The sequence below is a fragment of the Electrophorus electricus genome, chromosome 3 (genome assembly GCF_041902795.1).
Source record: "Electrophorus electricus isolate QZ-2024a chromosome 3, ASM4190279v1, whole genome shotgun sequence".
Taxonomy (NCBI): Eukaryota; Metazoa; Chordata; class Actinopteri; order Gymnotiformes; family Gymnotidae; genus Electrophorus; species Electrophorus electricus.
This window is the reverse complement of record NC_137499.1, coordinates 12,502,793-12,526,774: the sequence shown is the minus strand read 5'-3', so window position 1 is coordinate 12,526,774 and position 23,982 is coordinate 12,502,793. Positions and strand designations below refer to the sequence as shown.

Genomic DNA, 23,982 nt, shown 5'->3' with positions numbered 1-23,982 from the left:
TATTTTTTTTCCCATTTTATTAAAGTTGAGGTGCAGCTGTTTAGTGCAATTGTATTACATCACATTTCATATGTGGGTTGTTTTTTGAAGGAACATGCATGAAATTCATGGAAAATTTGACACATATGGGTCATTATCTTTAAGGTTTGTGTTGGCCAAACTGCTTGCGGAACATCCAGAGTGCATGACTGTAAGGCAAAAACAAAGTTTTCCAATGATGCAAAGATACTCACTTAACATAAGACAACTGTTGTCAGGAATTTTGAACCTGTGGAAACAGAATGCGACTCTCACTGTAGTGTGTGCTGCTCCTTGCTCACGATGTCGGAGGAAAATTTGGTACTCAGTCCAAACTGCAATAGATTCAGCTTGCACTTGATCTGTACAATCTGCAGAGTTGACAACTTATTTTATTCTTCCCTGCTTTTTTTATATTACAGTTGACTTACATTTATTTTACACACACAAAATCCATAGAAATTTTCACTAACCCTTGGTGGATGTTGCTATCCCAGGTCATAAAACACAGACACCTATGTTACACTATTCAATCACTGTGTAGCCTTACTTAAGGAAACACAAGTCACAAGTTTAAAAGAGAAGGAATGACGAGATTAAAGTCTGAACACCGAGGCATAGCTATTCGGGTTAAACTCCAAATGTTATCCAATGTTTAAAAGAAGAAAAAAAAAAAGAGTGAGAGAGAAAGAAAAAGAAAAAAATATAATCAGAAAGGTGAGATCGGCTTATTCAGCTAAGACTGCCAAAGCCAGCGTGAAACCTCCACTGCAGATGAAGGTTCGAGACGTGATGGTCTGTGTTTCTTCTCTTCATGTGTGCTGTCTACAAAGTGCTTGTTTTTTTTTTTAAACACAGCTAGAAAAAAAATACAATGACAAAGAAAAAGACAAACCAAAGAAAAACATACATCACAAAAAAGCATAATGTGGCAACAACAAAATGATTCTCAGTCACTGCTGATAGTAACAATACCTATCAAACAAAAAAGCCCCTCGAGCATGTGGGGTGTGTCTCATCAGATCCAGACTCCATAAGCCATTTCATCTGTTCTTGTAACCCACGATCTGTCACTCTTGGTACAGTCCACTTGTGGTCGTTTTTGTCAGCATTGATTGTCTGAATGCATGTAAAGCTCTTGAGACTTGGCTCTCGGAAAGCAGCACACAGATGTCATTATGTGACAATTTAAAATGTGCAAAAAAACCAAACAAACCAACCAACAAACATATATATATATATATATATATATATATATATATATATATATATATATATATATATATATATATATAAAATATAATGTGTCAGCCATAGTCCATATTCTGTGCGATGTCCACCTGCAATTGTGGTATGCTTACCATTCTTGTGTTTGTGTGTTCACAGTATTATTTAGGTTCCGTGTAGGCTCTATCATATTCTGTGGCGGTCAGTTTAGCTCAGCCTCAGCAGCCCTCCGTTTCTCCAGGTGGAGGTAGTTACATGGGGGGGCCCGTGCACTGATTTGGGGGTAGGCTCTGCAGAGGTGCTGGCGATGCTCCCAGGGTGCCTGGCTGGGTGCCAGTGGTGGGGGAGCTTGTCTGCACCTGGGCCTGGAACTGAGCAAGCTGTTCAGGGCTGGCCAGGTTCTTCAGCAGACTGTTCTCCTGCTCCAGCTGGGAGTTCCGCTCAATCAGCTCTTTAATCTGCTCCTTCAACACTTCCACTTCCTCGCGGACCGCATACATCAGGTGACTCTTCACTAGATCCTGGGAGGGGAGGGACAGAGAGAGAGAGAAAAAGAGGAACAATTTTAAATGTGGAGCACATTACATGTTCAGTGGGGTAATAATGATCCCCAATCTAGAGCATAAATGTCACCTGTAAGGTGCTGTATATTATTATTGTTATTATTATTCAAATTTGATTTTAAAACTACGTGTAAGCTATAAAGCTACACAGTGCTGTGCCGGAGGCCGCCACCCAGTAAGGTAAATGTGTGCTCTGCCTGCTGTGACACAGACCTGGCTCTTTCAGCCAAACACTCGTTTACTGTGGGCAGGGCTCAGGTTTGAGACTGGGTGCACTGAGCCTTCACTACAAGTGCCCATTAGACATACTCATCAAAACACAAAAGAAAGATCAGTGGTGTGGTTAGATTCACCCTCTTTTTTGGGGTGTAGCTGGCATTCAATTAGAGTCTACACAGCATCTGCGGTCGTCCGCAATTTAGCCTCCAGCTCTTCAATGGTCAGTTTTACAATGCACAGCTATTGCTGGATGGATACGTTTGGGTTCTCATCAATGACAGCAAACACCGCTGCGTCCGACAAACTGACACTGGCACAACACCTACTCTCATGCCGCTGCTACGTCAGCGTCACTGCCGTGTTCGGTGCACCACCTGAGCAATTATTAGATAATAAATATAATCATAAAAGGGTGCAAGGCAACTGTTGTGCCGCGGAAAGGGTACAAATGCACATTTAACACATGTGCTCCTCACAAAGTGTAGTGAGTGGAGGTACCAGGGAGGCATTTGTAATGAATCAAACTTGGTGGTGTTGGGACTTAATTCTAGTGAATACATCACAGAGTATTCACGCTTACCTCTCAATCATACAGTTTATACAATAGGCAACTCAAAATATCATGGACTAGTGCATTAGTACACACAATATAAATAGCGTCCCTGCAAAATATTATTGCTAGTCCAATCTTGATCTGAATAAACAAAATATACACAAAAATATCTATGAATGCAGTGAGTTTCACATTTTTAGGTGATTCACTGAGATTTTCAAGTGCTTAAACGGTTATCCCACAGAACTCTTCAGAAGAGCAGGGTGTTTCTCAGTATTAAAGTCATGAGCGAGGTCATAATATAGACGTGCCATGTGCTATAGACATATTACGAATGATAAGAAACGTCTGTTTAAATTAGGTCTGGTCTGAAGAGCAGGTTTAGTGTGGTCACACTCAACGGAGCACAGGTCAGATAACAGTCCGTGTCTGGCATGGTTGGGATTTTGAATAATGGGTAACATTTTACTGGTATAGAGGAGACTTTAAATATCATTAAATGAAGGTAAATCACATCCTATAATTCTCAGATTAAACACATAGAAAACCGCTGGTGCTACAGATTAGGATAAAGAACGAGCCGTTCCTGCTTTCAGCGGGCGGAGCCAAGCTACCGCCGAGTTATTTTCTAACTGACCGTCGTCTATGGTCCTCTCTTTGCCTGGCAACAACCGAATAATCCTCCAGCAGCTCAAGTTCAAGATCAATAAAAACGAGATGGAGAAACCCACACACAAACACTTTTCGCTGAGAAAACGCGTGAGGCCGTAACGCACATTAACAAAAGGGATGTGCACTAGGCAAACGTACAGGCGCAGCACGTTTCAACCAGACCGTCACCGCCATGCAGACTTTAGTACACACGTCTTCATCTCTAACGCACAGCATTCCCTACAGATAGGTGCGGATCCGTGCGTAGACGAATGTTACAAATTATTAGGGCTTCAAAACTTCCATTTTCTTCGCAACGCCTTTGTGTCCATCGTAACTCCTCTCGCTCGTACGTTTAGCCTATAGGCCAATTACTCGATAATCTTATTTCAGCCCATCGAGGTCTCAGTGGAGCCCACAGAAAAATAGCATATGTACACTCACCATCGCTTGCTCGATTTTGTTGTCTATGGCCACCACACTGGCACCCGAAGAGCTGTAAAAAAAGAAAAGAAACAAAGACCATTAAGAAAATTATTTCTGAAAGGCATTGGGTAAGCCATGATGCAGCGTAAAGATTCGCTTAGATCTTCTAGAAAGACGTGCGCTACGGGGCAAAGGCAACAGCGCTCGGCCGTCTTAAAGAAGACGAACCTATCGGCACCACAAAACCCGAACTGCCAGGACGGAGGAGCATAACCCAAGAAATCGAAATTGAAAGAAGCAAACAGCATCGGTCCGGCTGTTGTGGGGTTTTCCCGTCAAAAAGCCTCGTTCTCTGTGGTTACGGTGGCATGTCTCGGAGAACTGCACCAGCCGGGTAGAAGCCAGTTGGATTTCAGACCAGAAGGACGAATAAGTATGAAAACCACAGACGTATTTTGGTGAGCAAGGAAAACACTAGGCTACAGAAACGGCAGACAAGCTCATTCACTCATTCATTCGTTCACTCATTCATTCGACGCAGAGATATGTCGCGGTCTTTTTTTTTTTTTTTTTTGCGGTGCGCAAAATATAAATCTAATATAGGCAATATAGATCCATCTTGCCTACCTACTGTAATGCTCGATGGGTGTAGTGCTCTCTGTGCCCAAAACGGAGGACAAAAATGATACAGAACAAATCCTTAGCTGGTAAACACCGAGGTCCATCGCCTCTGCAAAATGGTGAATTCAATATAATCCACACACACACGTACGTGCATACATGCATACATACATACATACATACATATAACATGTAAATATAGAATTCTTACACTTCTGCTACTAGCTCACATTCTCAAACATATATCATTTCCAAGGGAAAGCCGAGTAAGCACACTACTGGCTGAGTAGGGCACTGGGACAGCCACAACCAAATGATCGCTACTTTACAGATAGGAAATCCATCTGAATTTTGTCTATAATAAAAGAATACAGACCTATTAATAGAAACAAAAATGTAGAATATTTTAGGCAGAGTTCACACACACAATAAATATTTGCCGCAACCCCAATTCATTAAGCAAACATTAAAATATCCATGTTTTTTCCTCGGTTTTAGGCTGAAGAGGACGACTCTTCAACATAAAGGAAATGTAAAATTATTAAATCCAAGTTTCTGGAAGTACATACATTTTTGTTGAAAATACTATGAGCAGTGGGCTACCTCTGCGCAGGTGCGCGCAGAGACAAAGAACGTTGGCGATAGGCTGCCATCTCTCGGCTAAGGGACACAACTACATAACCTCCTTAGGCGAGTACCTGCAAGTAGTTCAAACAATATACCCTATTCATCTATCCGCTCATAAAAATAATGCAATACATCCACCATTCGTTTGGGAGGGGAGTGAATCTTAAAGATTGTGACTCCTTTGACCACAATTCTTTGGCAAGCTCCTTTTATCAGGATGTCAGAAAATGCAAGAAACCAGGGCATTGTCTTGGACAACCAGACATAATTCTCAGTGTTACTTACAAGGCCTGAACATGCAGGCTTCCCCTTCTACAACATCAGCAGAAATTGGCCATTTTTTCCCCTGAAAAACCACTCGATTGCTTGTCTAGTCCCGTCCTGTAACCACTGGGGGACGGATGATTGCAAGCAAATAGGGGAACATCCCAGAACACCTCCTCCAGAGTACACGCAAACCTAAGCTGGGGTGACAGTTCCACTAGTGACTCAAAGCACACAGCCAAAACAGCACTGCACTGGCTTTTTGGCAAATCTCTGAATGGCCTTAAGTGGCTCTGCCAAAGACTTAAACCCCATCAGACATCTGTGGAGAGACCTGATGACGGCACTTCACAGACGCTCGCCATTCTATCAGTCAGTTTTATGAAGAATGGGATAACCTGCCCAAATCAGGTACATGGCTTGTTGAGACACATCCAGGAAGACCTGCAGCTGTGATCCTTGCCAGTATATAAAAACCTTTTATTAATATGAGTCTTTCTGAACAAGTGCATCTGCTTAATTATGTTAATTTATATATCCATTTTCATAAGGTTGCCTTAGGATATAGTAGTACAGCACACACGCAAGTACACAATTAAGACATACAAGACATCTGTGTATACGGAGAACTCCAAGTGTGTCGACGGTAAACAGTAATGCATCCTTGTAGTATGCATGCAGGGCTCTATGCATCTGTAAAATGGATGGATTAACTATACAGGCATACGGGATCTAGCCTAGATATCCAGAGCTGAAACAACTGACTAATGCAATGGTCAAAAAAAAGAACTCCCAATTTAGTTACGTGTGATTAGATACATTTGATTGCTTTCGGTCATCTGCAGTATGAAGAGACCTTGTATTCATCTGTTTCCTGTTCTGTGGGCATGAATGCACTGCTTAATTTAGAATAACACATTTTCACTGTGCAGTTCCCAGCATTTTGGTTTTACCATTAATAGACTGAAGTGCACCATTTTTGATAAAGTTGTGTAAAAAAATTACAAATGAACTTTTTTGTTGTTTCCTTTCAGGGTTACTCACTCGTTTTAATAACCTGTGGAGTCATGACCATGGTAGCAGCAATTCACCCAAACATTGTCACTTTCCCATCTGCACGCCCAAGAGTAACTCTGGCCCTGCTTCCACCCATGCACACTTCCTCTACCAGCCCTTCTCTACAGAGTTACGATTACACTCTCACAACATACCCAGTACTGAAACAGCAATGTATTCATCTTTGCTTTGCTTTGCTGACCTGTTACTGTTTACGTAACTTATTTTTTTTAAGTAACAGGACAATAAATGCTATTAATCTGCCACTGTTTTTACTTTGAGAGTCTGAAGAACCATGTTATGAATATAACATATGAAATAAAAATGGGGAGATGAAAACATTTTAGAAAGAGACCAAGACATCAGACATCAGGTGAAAGACATCAGTGGTGCTTCATCATCAAGCTTCAGGCTAACACTAATGCCAAGTTTAGTGCACCTGTCCTTTAGCCACACCATCCACTTCATAGCATGTTAAACCTGACTAATTAGGTTTAGCTAACTTCAAGCATACTTTTGTTATTCAGCTAAATAAATAAATATATATCCAGACTGTATTTGATTAAAATTTAACCTACAGCTGTTAAAGGCATCTTTAGCCAAGTTGTTAGTGAGAAACACCACATAATGAGTTATACCATGTAATCTATGAGTTGATCCACATAACTTATCTGAATTACTCACAAAGCAGTAATAATGCCACACTGCCTTTTTAAAAATGTAAATATTCCAATCAACTGGCAGAGCCGTGTTTCTCAGCAAGCTACTTGATGGCTTCTCATATTTTTCTTTTATTAAGTTTTATTTAAAATTGAAGGGTTATTACTACTGTTTTTCTTTCTTTTCCTTTTTACCTCTGGTGCTGCTCCAGTCCCCAGAAAAGCAGCGTAAGCATCATGCTGTCCTGGTCTGTGGGCTCCAGCAGCCCCTTTGCTTTCATGGAGATGTGAATCAAAAGGGAAGAGGAATGGGGAAATAAAGAGAGCCAAGCAGCCCTCGAGTGGCTTTCAGTCGGTCCCCTGGGTGTCCACGGACACGGACACACGCACGCGTCTGCGTTTCCGCACATCTCAGCCTGGGCGTGCCGTCCTTGTCTTTAAGCCGTGGACGTGTAGCTTAGGCCATGTGCATGGTAGCATGGACTGGTGTGAAGAGAAACACAAACACCTCCAGAGTAAGAAACCCAACCTTTTGAGGCCATGTTCTCTCGCAATGTGCTCTAAATTGAGCTCCAGGACAAAAAGAAACACAAAATCCGATGCACAATGAGGAGAGAAGCGAAATTGAACAAAGAGGAATGGAGCGGGACCTTTTCAGAGTGGGTGTGTGTATGGGAGGAAGAACTGGGAATGGGAGGTGGGTTGGCATGGAGAGCTGCAGTCACCCAAATCTTCCCAAATCATCCCAACTACCAACAATCCCACTCAACAACACAATCCCATTACCAAATATCCCATCTTTATGACGAAATATGGATGACATGACGTTAACACTACAACTGTCCTTCCATCATTCTCCATAAATGGGAAGTTGTTCCTTGCCAAGGTGAGGCGGGTGATTTCAGAGTCCCTCCGTGTGCCGTGCCAAGTTAGGGTTAGGAAGGGGGTGGTACGAGGGAACACAAAACGCATCAAATCAATGGACGCATGGTCTGCAACAAACATGTGGCATAACAAAAACATGCAAAGGATTTGACGTACTAACGTAACGATCTTAACTGGATGAGACAGTCACTCCAACAATGTCATTGAGGAATGGGGCAGGTTATAATTAGATTTTTATAAATGTTTTTTCCTGATTGATTATGTATGGCTTGCTTGTTTGTTTGTTTTTTGAATAAAAATAAGAGTTTTACATTACTAGCATTTATTAGACTGTCTACAATCCTTTCAGTCAGTACGGGACAACATGTAAACAGAGTATAACCACACCTGCATTCTTCGACAAATCACTCCTCAGCCAGTCTCATCATAAACCTTTCCCTTTTTGCACAAGAACTGCAAGATCAGCTGTCATGTTGATGAGGGTGGACTGATATTTGCCTTGGTACACTATGTAACCTAATGCTTTAAACGTATGGACTCTGTGTGTGTGTGTGTGTGTGTGTGTGTGTGTGTGTGTGTGTGTGTGTGTGTGTGTGTGTGTGTGTGAGAGAGAGAGAGAGCTCATGGGGTGTTGGTCTTCTGACAGTTACTCATAAGGACATTTCATGAGTAACCTACATATTATGAAGTCATCTGAATCCCAATAACAAAGGAATAAACAGCAATATGGCAATTTAACACAACTGTGATTCAATTTCAAATGATGTTTTATATGACTATTATGAACTAGAAGCGAAGACTAATGATTTGTGGTGTTTAAATTTGATTTTGGTGTTTAATGCCACAAAGGATGTTGATGCTCAGTGTGTATTTCTGAACCAAGTGGAACTTGTGCGTGAGGAGGAAATCGAGTGCATTTACGTCATTGCCGCAAAAGTGTATTTCAGAGTCGTAAATAATCTCTGGCTCTTCCTTCCTGTGAGGGGTTGTGCTGCTTCACAGACAAAACCCGCAGAACCAGATACCAGCCCATCAGACCTGCTTTTAGCTGAAGGACGAGAGTATAGGTTGGGATTTATTCAGAAAAGTTTTTTAGTACAGTAATGACCTGAAGTAACGCGCATAAACAGATACATCAAACAAGACTAAAGCAGCCAAAGCATTAGCACATAAATAAGGCAAAACCTTCATACAAACACCCTTTAAAGGGTATATCTTAAAGCAACTTACTGTGTGCCTATTCTTTTCTCGTAACTCAAATTGTCCACTTTATCAGGTTTTGCAATAACTCTAAATACACTAAAGACTTTATCAATATGCCCTTATGAATCCCCCCCGGTCTGATGGTACTGGTGTACAGCTCTAATCCAATTACAGTTTTAATCAAGATTCGGATTAAAATCTAAATGCACTGGGTTAATGAACTACAGTAGGCTTTAGTACAACATGAAGCTCCTGGAAAGACTACATAGCAAGCACTGTTAAAACATCTTAGAGAGGACACACAGCAAATAGGACTGCTTAACATTAGACTGCTTAATGCTGTATTTATAGAGAGTGTATAACAATCTTCTACATGCTCAGAGACTGTAATTAGAACCATATGCTTAAAAGCTCTCAATCTCTGAAATGGGGAGCTTGTATGCCAGCACTGACTGATCTCCTCTTGTCTTGGTCAATACCGATGATATCAGCTCAGCTCACATACTGATATCTGTGCATCTGGAAGCTGACTTAAGTGAACATTAAGCCCTGCGTTTCAATAAAGATCTTACTCCACTAGTTACTGCAATGCAACTTGGCTGGCATGCAAAGACAAGAAAGATATGTATTTATATTGCATTACCGCCTGGTAACTTTTGTCTGTGCATGTGTAGCATTACATCAAAGTAGAGCCATCAAAAGAAGCTGAAGAGTCATACAGGGAAGAATGCTGGTTGCCATAGAAAAGCAGAACACTCCTCCTGCACACTAAGCTAAAAGACCTGGCCCTGCATTCAAAATGAGGATGACAAACGTTCTACATATTAGCAACCCTAACCACCAATGTTTATCAAAATCACTATGACGATCTGTAATGTTTACCACTTTGCGATGACTAACTGAAAGTTATGATCAAGTGACGATAAATATCTGACGATCATAATGTGAATCATGACAGTTGTGCCACTGCTTTACCTCAACATGGGCTTCATGTCATATTGATCATATTATATTAGTTATGAATGCACTCCACAAGTTAAAATATGTTTACAAATAATGCAGACTAGGTTTGAGCCAGTAACTGATATTACTGCATTTTACCATAATTTTAATCAGTGACGATATTTAGCAAAATTATCCTTCTGTTGCTTTCTGTCACATCATGTTTTTAATAGTTTTGCCTGTACTTAACTTTAACTTTTTGAACAAGCAGTCTAATCTACGGTTTATTAAACATACAACAGAAAAGACTGTAAGCGCGGGAAATGCATCACTGTGGTAATCATTTTGGTTTTGAAGAAAATGCACGTGAGAACTTGTTTATAGGTTAACAGTGTTACAAAAAAGAAAAAGAAAATCTCAATACAAGTACGCAATGTTCATTGACATTAAATTGCAGTTGTGAATTAAAAAATAAAAATAAATCTTGTTGGCATGAACGGCTGAAATGTTAAAGGGATGTTAATTATAGCAGTATGTCTGAAACAGTCTTTGTTGATAACTTTAAATCAGAAACCAGAATTTAAACCAGAATTAAGATTAAGTATGTTTTGCAATGAGGTGGGATTACAGTTTTATTCACCCTCCTTTCAACAGTTATTTTGGTGGACATGATACTGTCAAGCATGCATGAAAGTCCATTTCAGATCCTGATGGTATGTCTTATAGAGGCCCTTAATAATATATAATCTCATAAAAGATACTGCGCCAGATTTATAACATTTCACTGATGTCAGTTTACCGCTGCGATAAATTCACATGGCCCTAGGTGAACGCCAAACAAAATTGAGATGTAAATAAGCCACGTGCCAAGAGACAGACAACTGACTAACTCCAAACTTCCAGTTAAATAAAAATGCACTTGTACCCTTCACCGAGACGGGATCTGCATGGTCGTGCCGAAGGGATAACTTCAGTACTGCTTCTAGTGGTTTAGCAGCAAAACTGCATCTCTCCTCAGTCTCTATTTATAGGTGTCTTCCTCTGCAACACCTTTCTAATGGCATTCTCACCTTCCTCTCAGCTATTATTGCAGTTGCATCGTTTGCCATTATGTAACTCTGGAATTTCGTTTATGATTTGCATGCGTGACCAAACATAAAAGATCATCCATTCCACATCGGCTTCCCCCGGTACGTTTACTGTTGGACAGGTTCAGGTGGTATTTGTTTGTGTTCTATTATGAATATCACTAACGTCATATGCAAATAAAGACAAAATGCATAAACCCCAAGTTACGTAGACGATAAAATGCGACGGTAATACGGATTTGTGAATGAGGAAATGTGGTATCGCGTCTCTATTTGCTGTTAACATTAAATCAGGCTGCATGTTTTATTAATCTGGCCCATGTAGTACTACTACTGTGAAACGTTAGTCAAATTGCAAATGAAAATGGCGCATGGTAATTTTCACACACGGAAAGTCGACTGAATTACTTCATAGGTGCAAACAGACGGCCAGATTTGCTCCACTGGTTTTATTTAACTACTGTTGATATGGTGTGTGCTTTATCTTTCTATATATACGAACGAGACACAAATAATGTGTCAACCTCCAGTTCTATTACATTACAATTTGAAAACCTAATTAAAAAGAGACCCAAGAGTCTGCCCTAAATCCAGGTCTGTGACTCTGTGAGGCATTTGTGCAATGTGTTACCTTAGATGGATATGAATGATGACCATTTCCTAGTATGGCCTTGAAGTGCAAGGCTAATGGATATATATAAGCCTGCTCTGTGGAACTGCACTTCCATCTAGTGGACATACCTGGCACTTAACTTTACACAAACTACAAGTTTCTTTGCTTCTACTAAATCAAATGCAGACATGTTCTTAAAAATTGAAATATAAATGAAATATAAAAGTGTTACCTCAATCCAAACAAGCAATCAAGGGAACAAACAAAATATCTGTCTGCTTATTAAGAGATTTATTAAGTTCTAAATGAGACTCACAGTTAGATTAGTTTAACTCATCTGACCAAGATCTTAATGGCATGCACCACTGCAGATTGAATTCATGAATTTACCGGTCAGACTTCTTTTCTCATATGATTCACATCTGGCTTTTTGCTTTAAGCCTAAAAAAACAAAGATACCAAAGCGATAGGCTCACAAACCCAAAGGTGTTAGGTTTCTGTTTACACGCCTTCCACAGAGACTTTATCAGTCTACTGACTGACGCCTGCACAAGTCCTGATAGGAGCTATAGCGTTCAGCCTTTCACAGTATTAACACTCAACACAATTTTCCACTCATATTTAAGGAGATATGTGAGCTCCAGAGCTTCAATTATTCAAACATGTGCTGCTTCAGGCTCAAATACAAGCATGAAAAATGCAATAATGCCACAAAGAGTCCGAGTCCACGAGTCTGAGTCTAAGAGTCTGAGTCTAAGCCACTCCAACACGACACAAAGCCATTCCTGCACACGACCCGGGAGTAAGATGTGCTGTACTACTGAAACTGAGACCAGTCACAGATGTAAAGAATTGAAGAACGTGTCAGACTCCACAAGCATGCTGATGTGTAGACTCGGGTCCAACAATAACAGATTTTAGATGTGTTACATTTGGACGTTCGCATATCAAATTAGACGCGGCATGATAAAAAAAATTAGCTGCAGGCTAATGTCAAAGTACACTCCACTGAGTACAGCAGACTGGTGAGTTGTGACGGCAGCATAATGACAGTTCGAGGAAAAAAAAACAAACTTGCCAGAGACAGAGCTGTTAGAGCATTAGTAAACTAAATGTGTTAACGTACACACAACATGCTTCTCACAGACAGAATTATTCACTCTTACAAACACACACGCGTGCGTGCACACACACACGCCTGCACTGGGGTTTTTCCACTCAGCTCTAAGCTATAATACAGTAAATGCTGGTTGCCACCACTCTGTAGTCCAGCTTGAACCTGTTAGTCCAAATGTTCTGGGGTGCTTAGAAGAAGAAAAAACCCCAAAAACACTTATTACAGACTCTAACAGAGATTTACCTTTTTTGCATTTGCCAAGTCCCCTATTCCATTCCAACTCACTCCAGTGCTTTGTTGGCTACTCAGAAATAATTTATCCCTAGTGTAGGTACAGACAGTCCCAGGTCTAACACTATCATGTCACTGCATCACAGTCAGGAGAACACGGATAAAAATAAGTGCTTTTTTTTTAAATCTCAAAGTAAATAAATGCACTTATTGCTTATTTAAGTGCTCTCTGAAGAGGTAAGACTTCAGTCAGCATTTGAAGTCCACAAGGAGCTCAGCTGGATACACACAGAGAGGAGACCTGGAACTTGTCTTGGTTGTCTGTTGAGGACAGATGGATCGCGGCAGGCTGTATTTTTGATATGATGGGGAGTCAGGTATAGTGAGGGATTTGAACACACTCCCTGCAGGTATAGCGAGGGTTTAGACCAACTCCCTGTAGGTATAGCGAGGGTTTAGGGGTTTTAGGGGCTGCTCAATTTTTGATTCCAGACTAGCCATTTGTTTTTTCTAGTGTAGTAAAACATCTTAACGCTTTTGCAGCAGATATCAGAAGCACAATTTTGTTACAACTCAGGAAAAAGTGTCTAGGTACAAAAGGTAAAGAAGATGTGGTCATTAGGCAGATTTCTTATGTAGGTTTGGAGTGTGAGGAGTCAAAATCAATAATTAAAAAATCTGTTTCCTCTAAAATAATCCAAGAACGAGGACGCTATTTCTTAAACATGCATTAAAGCAGAAATATCACATTGCGCACTAGATATAATGGCTGGCACTGACTGCACCACAGCGCCTGACTGTCTCACGCAGAGTGTCTGCATTGTTTGGGTGCCATGCTTGGAGTGATTCAGCGTTTCCAAGGCGACTAAGTTCTAGCTGCCAAGGTGAGTTCTGCGAGTGAACTAAGGAGGCAGAGGCTGACAAACACTTATTGAGCATGTTAAAAGCTCCCTGCACTGGTGCCCTGGCATATCCATGTGCCAGAAATGGACGGCTGGCAGCTTAGGCCGAGTGGTAATAGTTGCATCAACATGAATGGTAGAGCTTGGCTAAACACAACACTAGCCCTGTCACTGGCCTCCATGAGAGGCTATTCCCCACGAATCCGAATGATTCAGCCATTAATCGTCTCAATCACAGTCTGTGCCAAGTATGAAAAGTAAAGGTAGAAGAGATATCACAGCTTCCACGCTGCTGTTTGAGGATGTCTGAGGATGATATCATAGCACTGACATGCAATACTGAGTCACTGCAGCTATATTAGCTACCATGGCGACAAGACACTGATTCCATGGCTTTTTATTCTCCTACACACCCAGCCACTGATGGAAATACCACTGCTTACAACTGATATTCCCAGTGAACATGTGTTCAACCATACAAATGAGAGCATTGGCAAACATAATGCAAATGCAATTATGTTCTTCTACCAAGACTTCAAAGAAGAGGATTTTTTTTTTCTAGCTTAAGCTTATATAAAGATATAACTTCACCATCGCCAGAAAAGACAACATAAATAATAACGTCAAGCAAACCAAGAAAATAATTACTGTACAGCTGTCTTGTGCAGTCTTTGCAAAGTTAATTAGGAGTCCCATGCCTCAGTAGGTCAGTTGATGAGGCTGGTCAGTTCATAATACTAGTGCATTTATGCCCGCCAGTCTCCAGTGAACAGGTAAAGCGGAGCCTGTTAAATCCCAATAACATTAGAAACATTTGCTTCATTCGCAAAGAAGCAATCTGTAGGATTTTGTATTAAGATTTTACAAAACACAAATATACAGACTAACACTTATTAGAATTTAGCTTTGAAGGTACCGATATAATGGATTATGGTCATGCCTAAATATGACAAATAGTGATCTGGATAACAGATCTTTGGTAGAGGTTCTGGTGTCAAGAAAAGCCATTTAATTAGTAGCAAATAAGCAGTATGTGCTTTGCAAAGGAAATGCAAATATATTACAAAATGTTTTAAACAAGAAGGAATCGTCTGTTCCTGAAGTGGGAACGACAGCTTCATCGGTGGAATATTGAGGTGGGTATAAAAAAAAAAGTTTAAAAAAAAGAAGGAATTCTGAAAGAGGGGGAACTAGTTCACAGAGGAGAGAGTGCTATATTTAGAAGAAGAAAACTGGCCCAACACTGACCACTTATGAGAATGCTCAGAGAACAAGGAGATGAAGCTTTTCAGTCAGGGACAAAATGTGGAACACATGAACAAAGTGTACCCACAAATACAGATGAAAAGCAATTTGAGAGCATTTAGCATTCTTATCTTAAAACCAGGTGCGTGTGTTTGCTTAATAGCAATGCAAGTATGATTAGTATCAATACTCCATTAAATCATATTTGACATGACAGCGGCTCTTACCTGTCCTCATCTGTGCCAGCAGATGTAGCTAAGACCCCAGCATCTCCACTGGCACCGCCTTCCTGCCCAAGGGTGGTGCCAGCTTCCGAGGCACTATGTCCAATGAGTCCTGCCACTCCTCCTGCACCCAGCCGAGGGAGAGAGAGCAGAGACTGGTGCTGGAACAGCAGGCGCCCAGCATCCTCGAGCTGGGAGGCAGTCAGAGGTGCCATCCCACCATAAGAGCCTCCAGCTTGGAGAGGCTGGGACGGAGCTCCCTGGTGACGCAGGGCCAGACCCAGCCCGGCAGAGTGAACGGCAACAGAACTGCCCTGCTTGAGGGTATGAGGAAGACCTGGCTGAAGGCTGTTCTGGAGAGTAGAGGACAGTATAGGGGCCGCGGTCTGGCCTGTGGTCGAGGTCGGCGGCGGCTGACTGATAGGTGGCGGCTGTTGCTGCTGCTCTGCAGGCTTCTGTGGCGGATGTTGCTGGGCTTGGCTGAGGGTGTTTCCTTGGGTCAAAACCATCTGGGGAGCCGAAACTTGGGGCCTTGGAGACACGGCCTGTGGGACAGCCACTGGGGTCCCAACCGGAAGGCTTGGTATCTGTGTGGGCATTGGAGTCGCCCTGGATGCCACACTGCCTTGCAACGGTGGTGGCATCTGATGAGTCTGTGCTGTGGCTTGCATTCCCTGTGAAATCGGGGCATAATCAACAGGCGGCAAGCCCTGGTTCACAGACACAGCTGGCTGCTGGTTAATAGTGTAGCTGCTCTGCACCTGGCCTGCTTGGCCCTCTAAAGTGTAGGGGACCTGCTGCTGAGCTCTCACGGTGGGTGGCTGACCCTCAGTTCCTAGCAGACCTGGGACTGAAACAACTTGCGGGTTGCTAGGGGCAACGGCAGGTGGGGCGACAGCATGTGTTCCGGGATCCTGGGGAAGTGCATGAAGTTGAGCAATTGTCTGGGGAAGACCAGGGTGAGGACCAGGTGCAGAAATCGGAGCAAAGCCCTGCTGATCCCCACTCATCATGCTACCAGATGAACTTCCACTCGTGCTTTCGCTCTCAGACTGGATGACGCTCTCCACCGCTCGATGGGGGGCAGTCGTGTCTGTGGACGGAGCTGCAGCAAGACCCTCTTTCTCATAATACTCTGTGCACATCCACCGGCCCTTCTTGAATGGCTCCGAGCTGGAGTCCAGCTTCACCACTCTGAAACGTGATGCTGTTGCCGTGGAAGCAGCAGAAGTCTGAGACTGAGCACTGCTGGATGTCGGAGGTGGCTGCATAGGTGCAACTGGAAATCCAGCCATGGCAGCTCCTGTAGGCCCTGCCGTAGCAGGAAGACCCGCTCCAACAGCAGAAGTGCCCACCACACATCCTGCCATTCCAGCTCCACCGGCACCACTTGCAGAGCTTGACACTGTGGATAAGGGCTGATTCAATATTCCGGGTGCACCAACCTCCAAAGCACCTCGGAGTGAGGGGGCTCTCTGGGTTCTACCCGGCACTGTCGCAGCAGACTGGACTTGCACAGCTGTGGCTGGAGCAGCACTGGTTACTGATGCGGGGGCTGCAGCCACCCCCTGAACTGGCTGCGCAGCCACTGGGGGCATCCCTTGGTCTTTGTGGTGTCCATGAGACTGATGGCTATGGTGATGGTGCCCATGGTGATGGACAGTGCCGTTCACCATATACCCTTGTTGAGTGGACTGCGAGTGATGCATCACGGGTTCGTTGGGTGATGTAACCCCTGGAGTCTCTCCTCCATGTAAGCTATTCAGAGTTTCTTCTGAAGAGCTTCTCTCAGGAATCCCAGTGTCAGTAGCCCGTGACACAGACACGTCAAGAATGTCAGATGAGGACAGGTCCTCTGTATGCGACTCATCCATGTCATCATAGCTCTCTGTATCATCCGCTATACTGTTGTTAGCGCTAGCACTAACCTGTGCCGGCAGGACGCTGGTAATCTGAAAGCCACTCTTCTTTTTCACCTGGGCCCCGGCGCTTTGGAGAGATTGAGGCTGTGTGTGCACATTAAGGCTATGAGGAGGATGGAGAAGGCCTGGCGAGGACGATCCAGTCGGTGGTGTATGGTGCATTATCAGCGAGGACTGGTGATCGTCGGTCGGGATAGCATTACAGTTAATGTTGGCCGCGTTTGACGGAGCTAACATACCGCCACTTCCCGTGTTACTCCCCCTACGGCTGGCAAAAACAGATGTGTGGGCCACCTTCCTAGTTCCGGGAGAATCCCCAGTTGATTCTGAGTGATGCATTTCGTAAAATTTGATGTAGCCTTCACTGTCCAGCCAAAAGCAAAATCTGGCTCTCCTCTGTCGAGATTGAAGCGTTAGCTAGCTAGCCTAGCTAGCATACGAACTAGTGCGTATGGAATGACGTCGTTAGCAGTAGCTAACGAACCGCACAGTGCCCATTTAAAGATGCACAGAACAAAACTGCGTGCCGGCCAGTGTAAAACCACACGGCAACCACCAGCTACATCACAACCAAGATGGTCATTAATGGAAAAATACTCCTGGGTACGTCAAACAGCTAGCCGGGTAGCTATAGTTAGCTAGCTATCTTAGCGTTTATGTGCCAACAAGCTAGCCACAAGCTAAAGTAGCCAGTACTTGGCTAGCGGCTGCTAGCTTGCTGGCTAACTGACAAGTCTGAAACAGACAAATCTGCGTGTATAATTCAGTATAACTCAGTACGTATCTACAACACACATTTCTATGTAAATATATACATGAACATTAATTTAGATTTGAGAATGACATCTGTCATCACAGAACGCCGGTAGTAGCTGGCTAGTAAGATAATTCAACACAAACATTGTCATACGACATCGCCTCCATCACTCTGGGTCAGACGTTGAACAGCAGTGCATATTTGTTTGATTATTTAGTTTTAAAAAATGGAACAATTCATCCTACGTAGCTATACGCTACAATCCGCGTTCCGCCGTTAATCCTCTTCGAGTGTCTTATTATTATTATTATTTTTAAATTATTAAGTCCGTGCCGTAATCGTTCCAGTTCGAGGTTTGCTGTATCATCCTCTTTCTTGTGATCTTCGGCTGCCCCACTGCCATGGCAGTTAGCATGCTAACCGACGAGCTAGCACGGGGAGGAGCGCGAGCACGGCGCGCGCGCACGGACACGGCGAGAAAACGAGGTCTAATGCCTTCCTGCGCCCAGCTAGTTGCTATAGCTACGTTTTAAAGTTGCAGCTTGCACCCATGCAACCACCGTTGGTGGTTGAAGTTAGCTGACTCATTGTAAAATTGTACTGACATCTGCCATTCATATCTTCTGTCATGACGTCTTGACAAAAATGGTGCTGTCAAGATTTTTTTTTTATATATTAGGCGTTCATAAATTCTAATCATGCAAATCCATACAGCCGAACATGTACAATTCATAAGAGTAAAGCACAATCTTGATGCATGTACTAGTCACTTATTTACCTATATTGTTTTAACATAGCTGGATGTATAAACTGTAGCAGAGACTGCAGCACTTCTGTTACTACATACAGTCTGTCAGCCACCCTCTGCCCATGTTCATCTGTGGCCTGTTTCTGAATGCAGGACCACTGCAGACTGGACCATACTTAGATGGAGACCCACTCTCCACAGTGACTGGTGATAGGCGTCATGCTGGTACGAGCGGATCCGGCGCGGCAGCGACACCCCCGTGGTAACGTGTAGTGCTGGTAAAAGTAGCAGTTTATTGCATAAAAGGGGTGGATGAGTGTATATTTGGTACAAGCAATATGAGAAGAGATGGCTACACATGCCAGAAATGAAACCTGCCTTTCCCTCATGTTGCTTTTATAGTCAAGCCTTAAACACGAGCCTACTTACTTGGATAGCAGTCTTTGGAATACCACTCACATTCCTGTACTTGATTTACATGTATTATTATCTGTTTGTTTAAATGTTGCATTTATATAAGATTCCAAGATTGACTATGCTCTGCACACAGCTGGATAAATGCATGTGTTTTTTTAAAACCAACCCTCCTCATGTCCCTGTACCTAACTTCACAGTGCAGAAATGTAAACAATTTATGTGCCATTAAATAATATTTACTTGCATGTAAAAAGACTACAGCAACATCATTTATCTATTAGTCTGACATTTATGCTTTGGAAAACAAGCACAGCCACCCCAGGGAATCTTTTGAAAACATTCAAAGGCGATTATGGCGCACGGATGTGGGCAAAGTGTTTCTGTAATGCAGAGCTGTAGATAAGAACATCTACCAACATCTCCACCACTCATTACAGCGAGACGCACACATGAATAGAAAGGATGAGGGTGAAATACAGGAAACACCTCCCAACGCTGGAGTCACAAACATCAGATAAGAAGCCCTTCGGGTAATCAGAATGACTTCGCAACATTTGTTGTTAATTCACCCTCAATAAGCAGACTGTAAATTAATTGTTTGACACTCAATTTTACTTTTTGTTTACATTTACATATCAGATGCAAGAGTCCAAACAGCACTGAATCAGCAGTGCCTGTTGTAGGTACAGAACACTGAAACAAACTGTCCTGGTCCTTATTCAAAAGATTTTTTCACTAAACATTGATCTACATAGCATCAGTGGTGCCTGTGCAAGTCTCCCAGACATCTTCACAGACTGACGTTATAGGGTTTGTGTGCGTCTCCTCATCTGTAAGGATATTTGACTTCTCCAGCTTGGTCAGCCCTTCTGTTGTAGAAGCAAGATGAGTCACAGTAAGTTGTTGGTCTGAAAACTCTTTCCCAAAGGTTTGCTGGGATCGATCCTGTTTGGTAAGAGTATTTATCTGGAGGAGCTCTGTAGCATGGTCTGGGGAGATCTGAGCAGCATCACCATCAGCTCTGGTATCAGCTACACCAACAAAGGTTTCATCATCAGTTAAAGCGTGATGTCTACTAGTAGACACCAGTGGAGCTGCATCTGGCAACGTTTGACATGGCTCATCGTAGTCCACTGGCTCTGGAAGCTCGCCAGGCTGATCTCCAATCAGTGTCGTGCCGCTGGAACAATCATCAGTTAACGAGAGTGGACGTGCCTTTGGCTGATCTGTCTCCGATGGAAATGGAGTGGAGTCCGTTTGGCCGGAGACGTTTTCGCTGATGGGATTAAACTCAGTCTCGGCATCAGTCACGTCTCCACAAACTGTACTGGAATTCATCTGATCGCATTTGGAAACTTCTGAAGGCTCCTGGCAGAGCTCTGAATGTTTCAGGTCACATTCTTTATGATGCAACATGCCGTGCGACACAGAGGAGGGGTTCCCTTCCTGTTCTTGACTGGCCAGGTCTCCCATCACATCTGAACAGTCAGTGATAATTTCCCCCGTTGTATCATTTTCACCAACGGCAGTGTTTGACATGGGACCATCTGTAGTCAACACTTTCATTTCTGGCATCGCGATGGTAGAATCTTTACAAGAGAGGCCGAAGAATCCATTCCGGATGACATGGCGGACACACTGAAGCACCATGTTCCTTTCGTGCCGAACATCTGGAGCCAACAGCTGTAAAGATGAAGGATGCATTTACCACAAAGTACAAGCTCTTACATCACGTCAGATTGCCTAGCAACACGCATGCCGTTATCTGCTACGGAGTACATCTGTAATACTCTGCTGTCTCATCACATCGCCTGCAGATAACGTACCCTTTAATTTTCAGGTGTTTGCTCGTTGCTTTTCTTACCATCTCTAGGAGGGTGGGACGGCGTCTCTGTGGGTCACTCCTGGAACCCCTGCCACCCCTCCGGCCTCCACGGCCTGTTCTGTTACCCTGGTAACCCAAAGGACGTGGAGGTGGGCAGCAGGCCTGAGAATTCTGAGCTGCCAGCCTGTGGTCAGGGTTCGGTGTACTGTTCTGGGCAGGACTGGAACAAGACGCCAGCAGTGCCTTGTTCTCTTCCAAAGCCAGAGCACTTTTCAGGACAGGAGTATCTGAGCAACAACAAAGACATGTTACGCACGTCACCATTACTCTTGATTCTTTTTTTTATCCGTGTGCACTCATTTGTTTTCCATTAGCCATTTTTTTAGTGAACTTCTTGTAAACAAATGTTTATTCTTCATTTTCATATGTGCAATAAACGTGTGTAGACACCATGCATGGCTTGCCATACATGGTATAAACATTTACAGAAATTTAAGCACAGCAGGTCTTGAAATTGGATCCTAAAGGTTAGCATGAGATCAGCCAGTGGAGTCACACCAGACATTGGTAATTGCAATATTTAGTACAGACTGATCAGTTCCTGTAGTTAGAGGAGCTGGTACTCACATATGCACCAGGATTCAGTTGGAAAATGCTATATAAAAGTGTGATTAAAGTAACTTTTTACTTTTTTTTTTTTTTACAAGACATTTTAAGTGCCCTAAAACAGATTTACATCTTAACTAACATGATTCCCAATGGTTACATTTCCCATGGCCCAAAGTTGGAAAAGGGAGGCCCAGGAGAAGTCGGCAGTGACATGCTAACCATCAGTCTCGTCCTCGCTGACACTCATATCCTCTGCATAGCTGGAGATCAGGGACCCCAGAGCAGAAGTCAATTTTCTGGGGGCCACACAAACTTCAGACTTGATCTTCACTGAATCTTCCTTCTCAGAATCTGAAACAGACTGAAACTTAAACCCACACACAGTGAACGCAGGCGACATGAGAAACACTTACGCAAAATGTTTTGATTAGGGAGCATTGGCTTGGTTTGCTAACCGGGGTCAACGTCGGCCAGGATTCCCAGAGGGTCTCCATCAGGGGGAGGGGGTGGGCGAGGCTGAGGCTGCTCCGCCTCTGTACTTCCTGCATGGAAACGTTGACGGCCGCCACACACACCTCCTCTGGGACCCGGAAAACCCCCTCCACGATAGTGCCCACGACATCCTCGGCCGGGGCTCCTAAACCGACTGGTTTTAAAGTAGTAAACCCTTGTTTACTGTCTGCTCAATTACAAACAGTTACCAAGACTTAAATTACATTTAAAAGCAAAACTGTCCAAGCTATTCACTAGCACTATACAAAAAGCAGTTGACCCACAAACGGAACCTGACTGTTTCTAACGTACCCGAACTGGGCGGTCTCCAGGACATCTCCTCTCTTTTCTTTGACCTCCATCAACTTCATTTTCTTCTCCACGTTGCTTAAAGTTGGGTAGTTCCTGTAAACAGAAGGTAGCAATCAAGTATATTCTCAGGGTTAATGATGACACTACCAGTGCAGGAACTGAATGACTTGTGGCTGACTGCAAGTTACTGTTTGTAGCCTCAAAGTATAGCATGTTCTAGGGACCAGGTTACATCTTAAGTTATGCATTCTTTCATCTGTGAAGGAATAAATTATCATACTTTCTCCTTTCTTCTCTCCACTTGGCAATCTCCTCTGGGGTGTCCAGTTTGATACGCTTGGTTCCTGGAGCATGACTCTGACAGCATGGATATTCAACAAGCAATAAATTAATGTTTGTTCAAAAAAACTAAAAAAGGAGATTATAAATATGCTGTTGAACACCCACAGCACAATTTAAGAACTTTAAGAACACTTACATTTCTCCAGTGGATTTTGACAAGCTTCTCGTGTGCAGTGAAACTGCAGTCTTTGACAGAACACTAGAGAGGTGGCACAAACGAGATATCATCCACCATGTGCTCGAACAGTGGGGAAACAAACCCCCAAAAAGCAGTTTTAATGCCTCCTGTTTATACTCTGGCTAGTTTGAAGGCGATTCCCATATTTGGCCTGTAGGTGGCGTAGATTACCTGTACGTGCTGAGCGACATGCTCGTCAAAGACGTCTTGGGTTTTGAAGCCTCTATCACAAGTGTCACAAAAATGGCTGAACTCTGGTTCTTTTCGCTTTTTCTGCTGATATAAATAAAACGTAGGCATATTAGTTTGATCCCAGTGACACCCTGACTTCAGCAGCAGACGGAAAAACGTACAGACGACTGAAATAAAGGCTTTGTTCAAAATAGACGGCAAGTTATTCGACGAGAAGAGTTGTTGGACGGTATACTATTGACAGTTTAGGAGGTGGGGGAAAATAAACCGGCATTACTTTTTTGCCCCACTGGTTGTTGCCATAGCTGTTCCTCCCGTATCGATACTCGTGATGATGGGGTCCTGCAAAGAATCCCACACACACACAGACACACACACAGTTAAGCGGCGGCCCAGCATGCCGAGCCACGACCCATTTGAGACGCCAGCCTGTAATTACGCACCAGAATATCCCTGCGGCGCGTAAACCGGACCGCGCGGACCCCCGCGGCCGCCGGAGCCGCACGCGCCTACTGGTGCGGACCGGACCCACGTCCAGTCTCTCCACGCTTGGAAGTCGGCGTGCTGCTCACGAGCCCACTGGAAGGTCGGCGGGCTAAGCACGGGCTCTCGAGTTGGAAAACCAAAATTGGGTGGCGGGTACCGTCCCGGCGCGGCCATCGCGAAGTGCGGTCTGGCTGGCGACGCAAAAAGGAAAGGTCGCACGCGTCCAGCTGGCTGTATATATATTAGAAAGTTTGCACGCGCGCCGCTAGCTGTATTTACCGCTTCGTGCTAGATGCACGCGTTCCTGGCCACGTGCTCGTCCAACACGACGTCATTTCCTGGCAAAGTCTCGAACAACCGCACATTCG

The 23,982-nt window shown here is 43.5% G+C and overlaps 2 protein-coding genes across 6 annotated transcripts; both read right to left on the bottom strand.

Annotated features, from left to right (window-relative positions):
- Positions 1 to 18,460, bottom strand: zgc:65895 (TSC22 domain family protein 1). Of its 5 annotated transcripts, XR_014122603.1 has the most exons (4): positions 15,338 to 18,460; positions 3,676 to 3,727; positions 295 to 1,766; positions 1 to 188 (listed from the first exon to the last, which is right to left on the bottom strand). XR_014122603.1 is itself a non-coding variant. In XM_027018433.3 (3 exons), exons 1-3 carry the CDS (start codon positions 17,593 to 17,595, stop codon positions 1,497 to 1,499), a joined length of 2,580 nt encoding a protein of 859 aa, XP_026874234.2. In that variant the 5' UTR covers positions 17,596 to 18,460; the 3' UTR covers positions 1 to 1,496. The 5 variants fall into 5 exon arrangements, 4 of the variants coding, with proteins under 4 accessions (XP_026874234.2, XP_081566495.1, XP_026874236.1 ...); XM_027018433.3 differs by having other exon boundaries at positions 1 to 1,766; XM_081710369.1 differs by lacking the exon at positions 15,338 to 18,460 and adding an exon at positions 12,976 to 15,283 and having other exon boundaries at positions 1 to 1,766.
- Positions 18,461 to 19,768: 1,308 nt separating this feature from the next.
- On the bottom strand, positions 19,769 to 23,944 carry nufip1 (nuclear FMR1 interacting protein 1). The gene is made up of 10 exons (XM_035527057.2): positions 23,572 to 23,944; positions 23,406 to 23,470; positions 23,108 to 23,212; positions 22,895 to 22,957; positions 22,697 to 22,773; positions 22,417 to 22,509; positions 22,068 to 22,258; positions 21,832 to 21,963; positions 21,043 to 21,290; positions 19,769 to 20,861 (listed from the first exon to the last, which is right to left on the bottom strand). The coding sequence occupies exons 1-10, from the start codon at positions 23,786 to 23,788 to the stop codon at positions 19,926 to 19,928; spliced, it is 2,127 nt and encodes a 708-aa protein (XP_035382950.1). The 5' UTR covers positions 23,789 to 23,944; the 3' UTR covers positions 19,769 to 19,925.
- Positions 23,945 to 23,982: the final 38 nt, after the last annotated feature.

Bases quoted from the DNA above. Each gene is read 5' to 3' on its own strand.
- zgc:65895 (XM_027018433.3), bottom strand. From the start codon at position 17,595: ATGCATCACTCAGAATCAACTGGGGATTCTCCCGGAACTAGGAAGGTG. The intron at 3,728-15,337 runs GTAAGAGCCGCT...CTTTTTTTACAG, and splicing joins GCTGGCACAGATGAGGACAG to CTCTTCGGGTGCCAGTGTGG. The intron at 1,767-3,675 runs GTGAGTGTACAT...CTCCCCTCCCAG, and splicing joins ACAAAATCGAGCAAGCGATG to GATCTAGTGAAGAGTCACCT.
- nufip1 (XM_035527057.2), bottom strand. From the start codon at position 23,788: ATGGCCGCGCCGGGACGGTACCCGCCACCCAATTTTGGTTTTCCAACT. The intron at 23,213-23,405 runs GTAATGCCGGTT...TATTTATATCAG, and splicing joins ACAACCAGTGGGGCAAAAAA to CAGAAAAAGCGAAAAGAACC. The intron at 21,291-21,831 runs GTTAGCATGTCA...GTTGTTGCTCAG, and splicing joins CAGCGAGGACGAGACTGATG to ATACTCCTGTCCTGAAAAGT.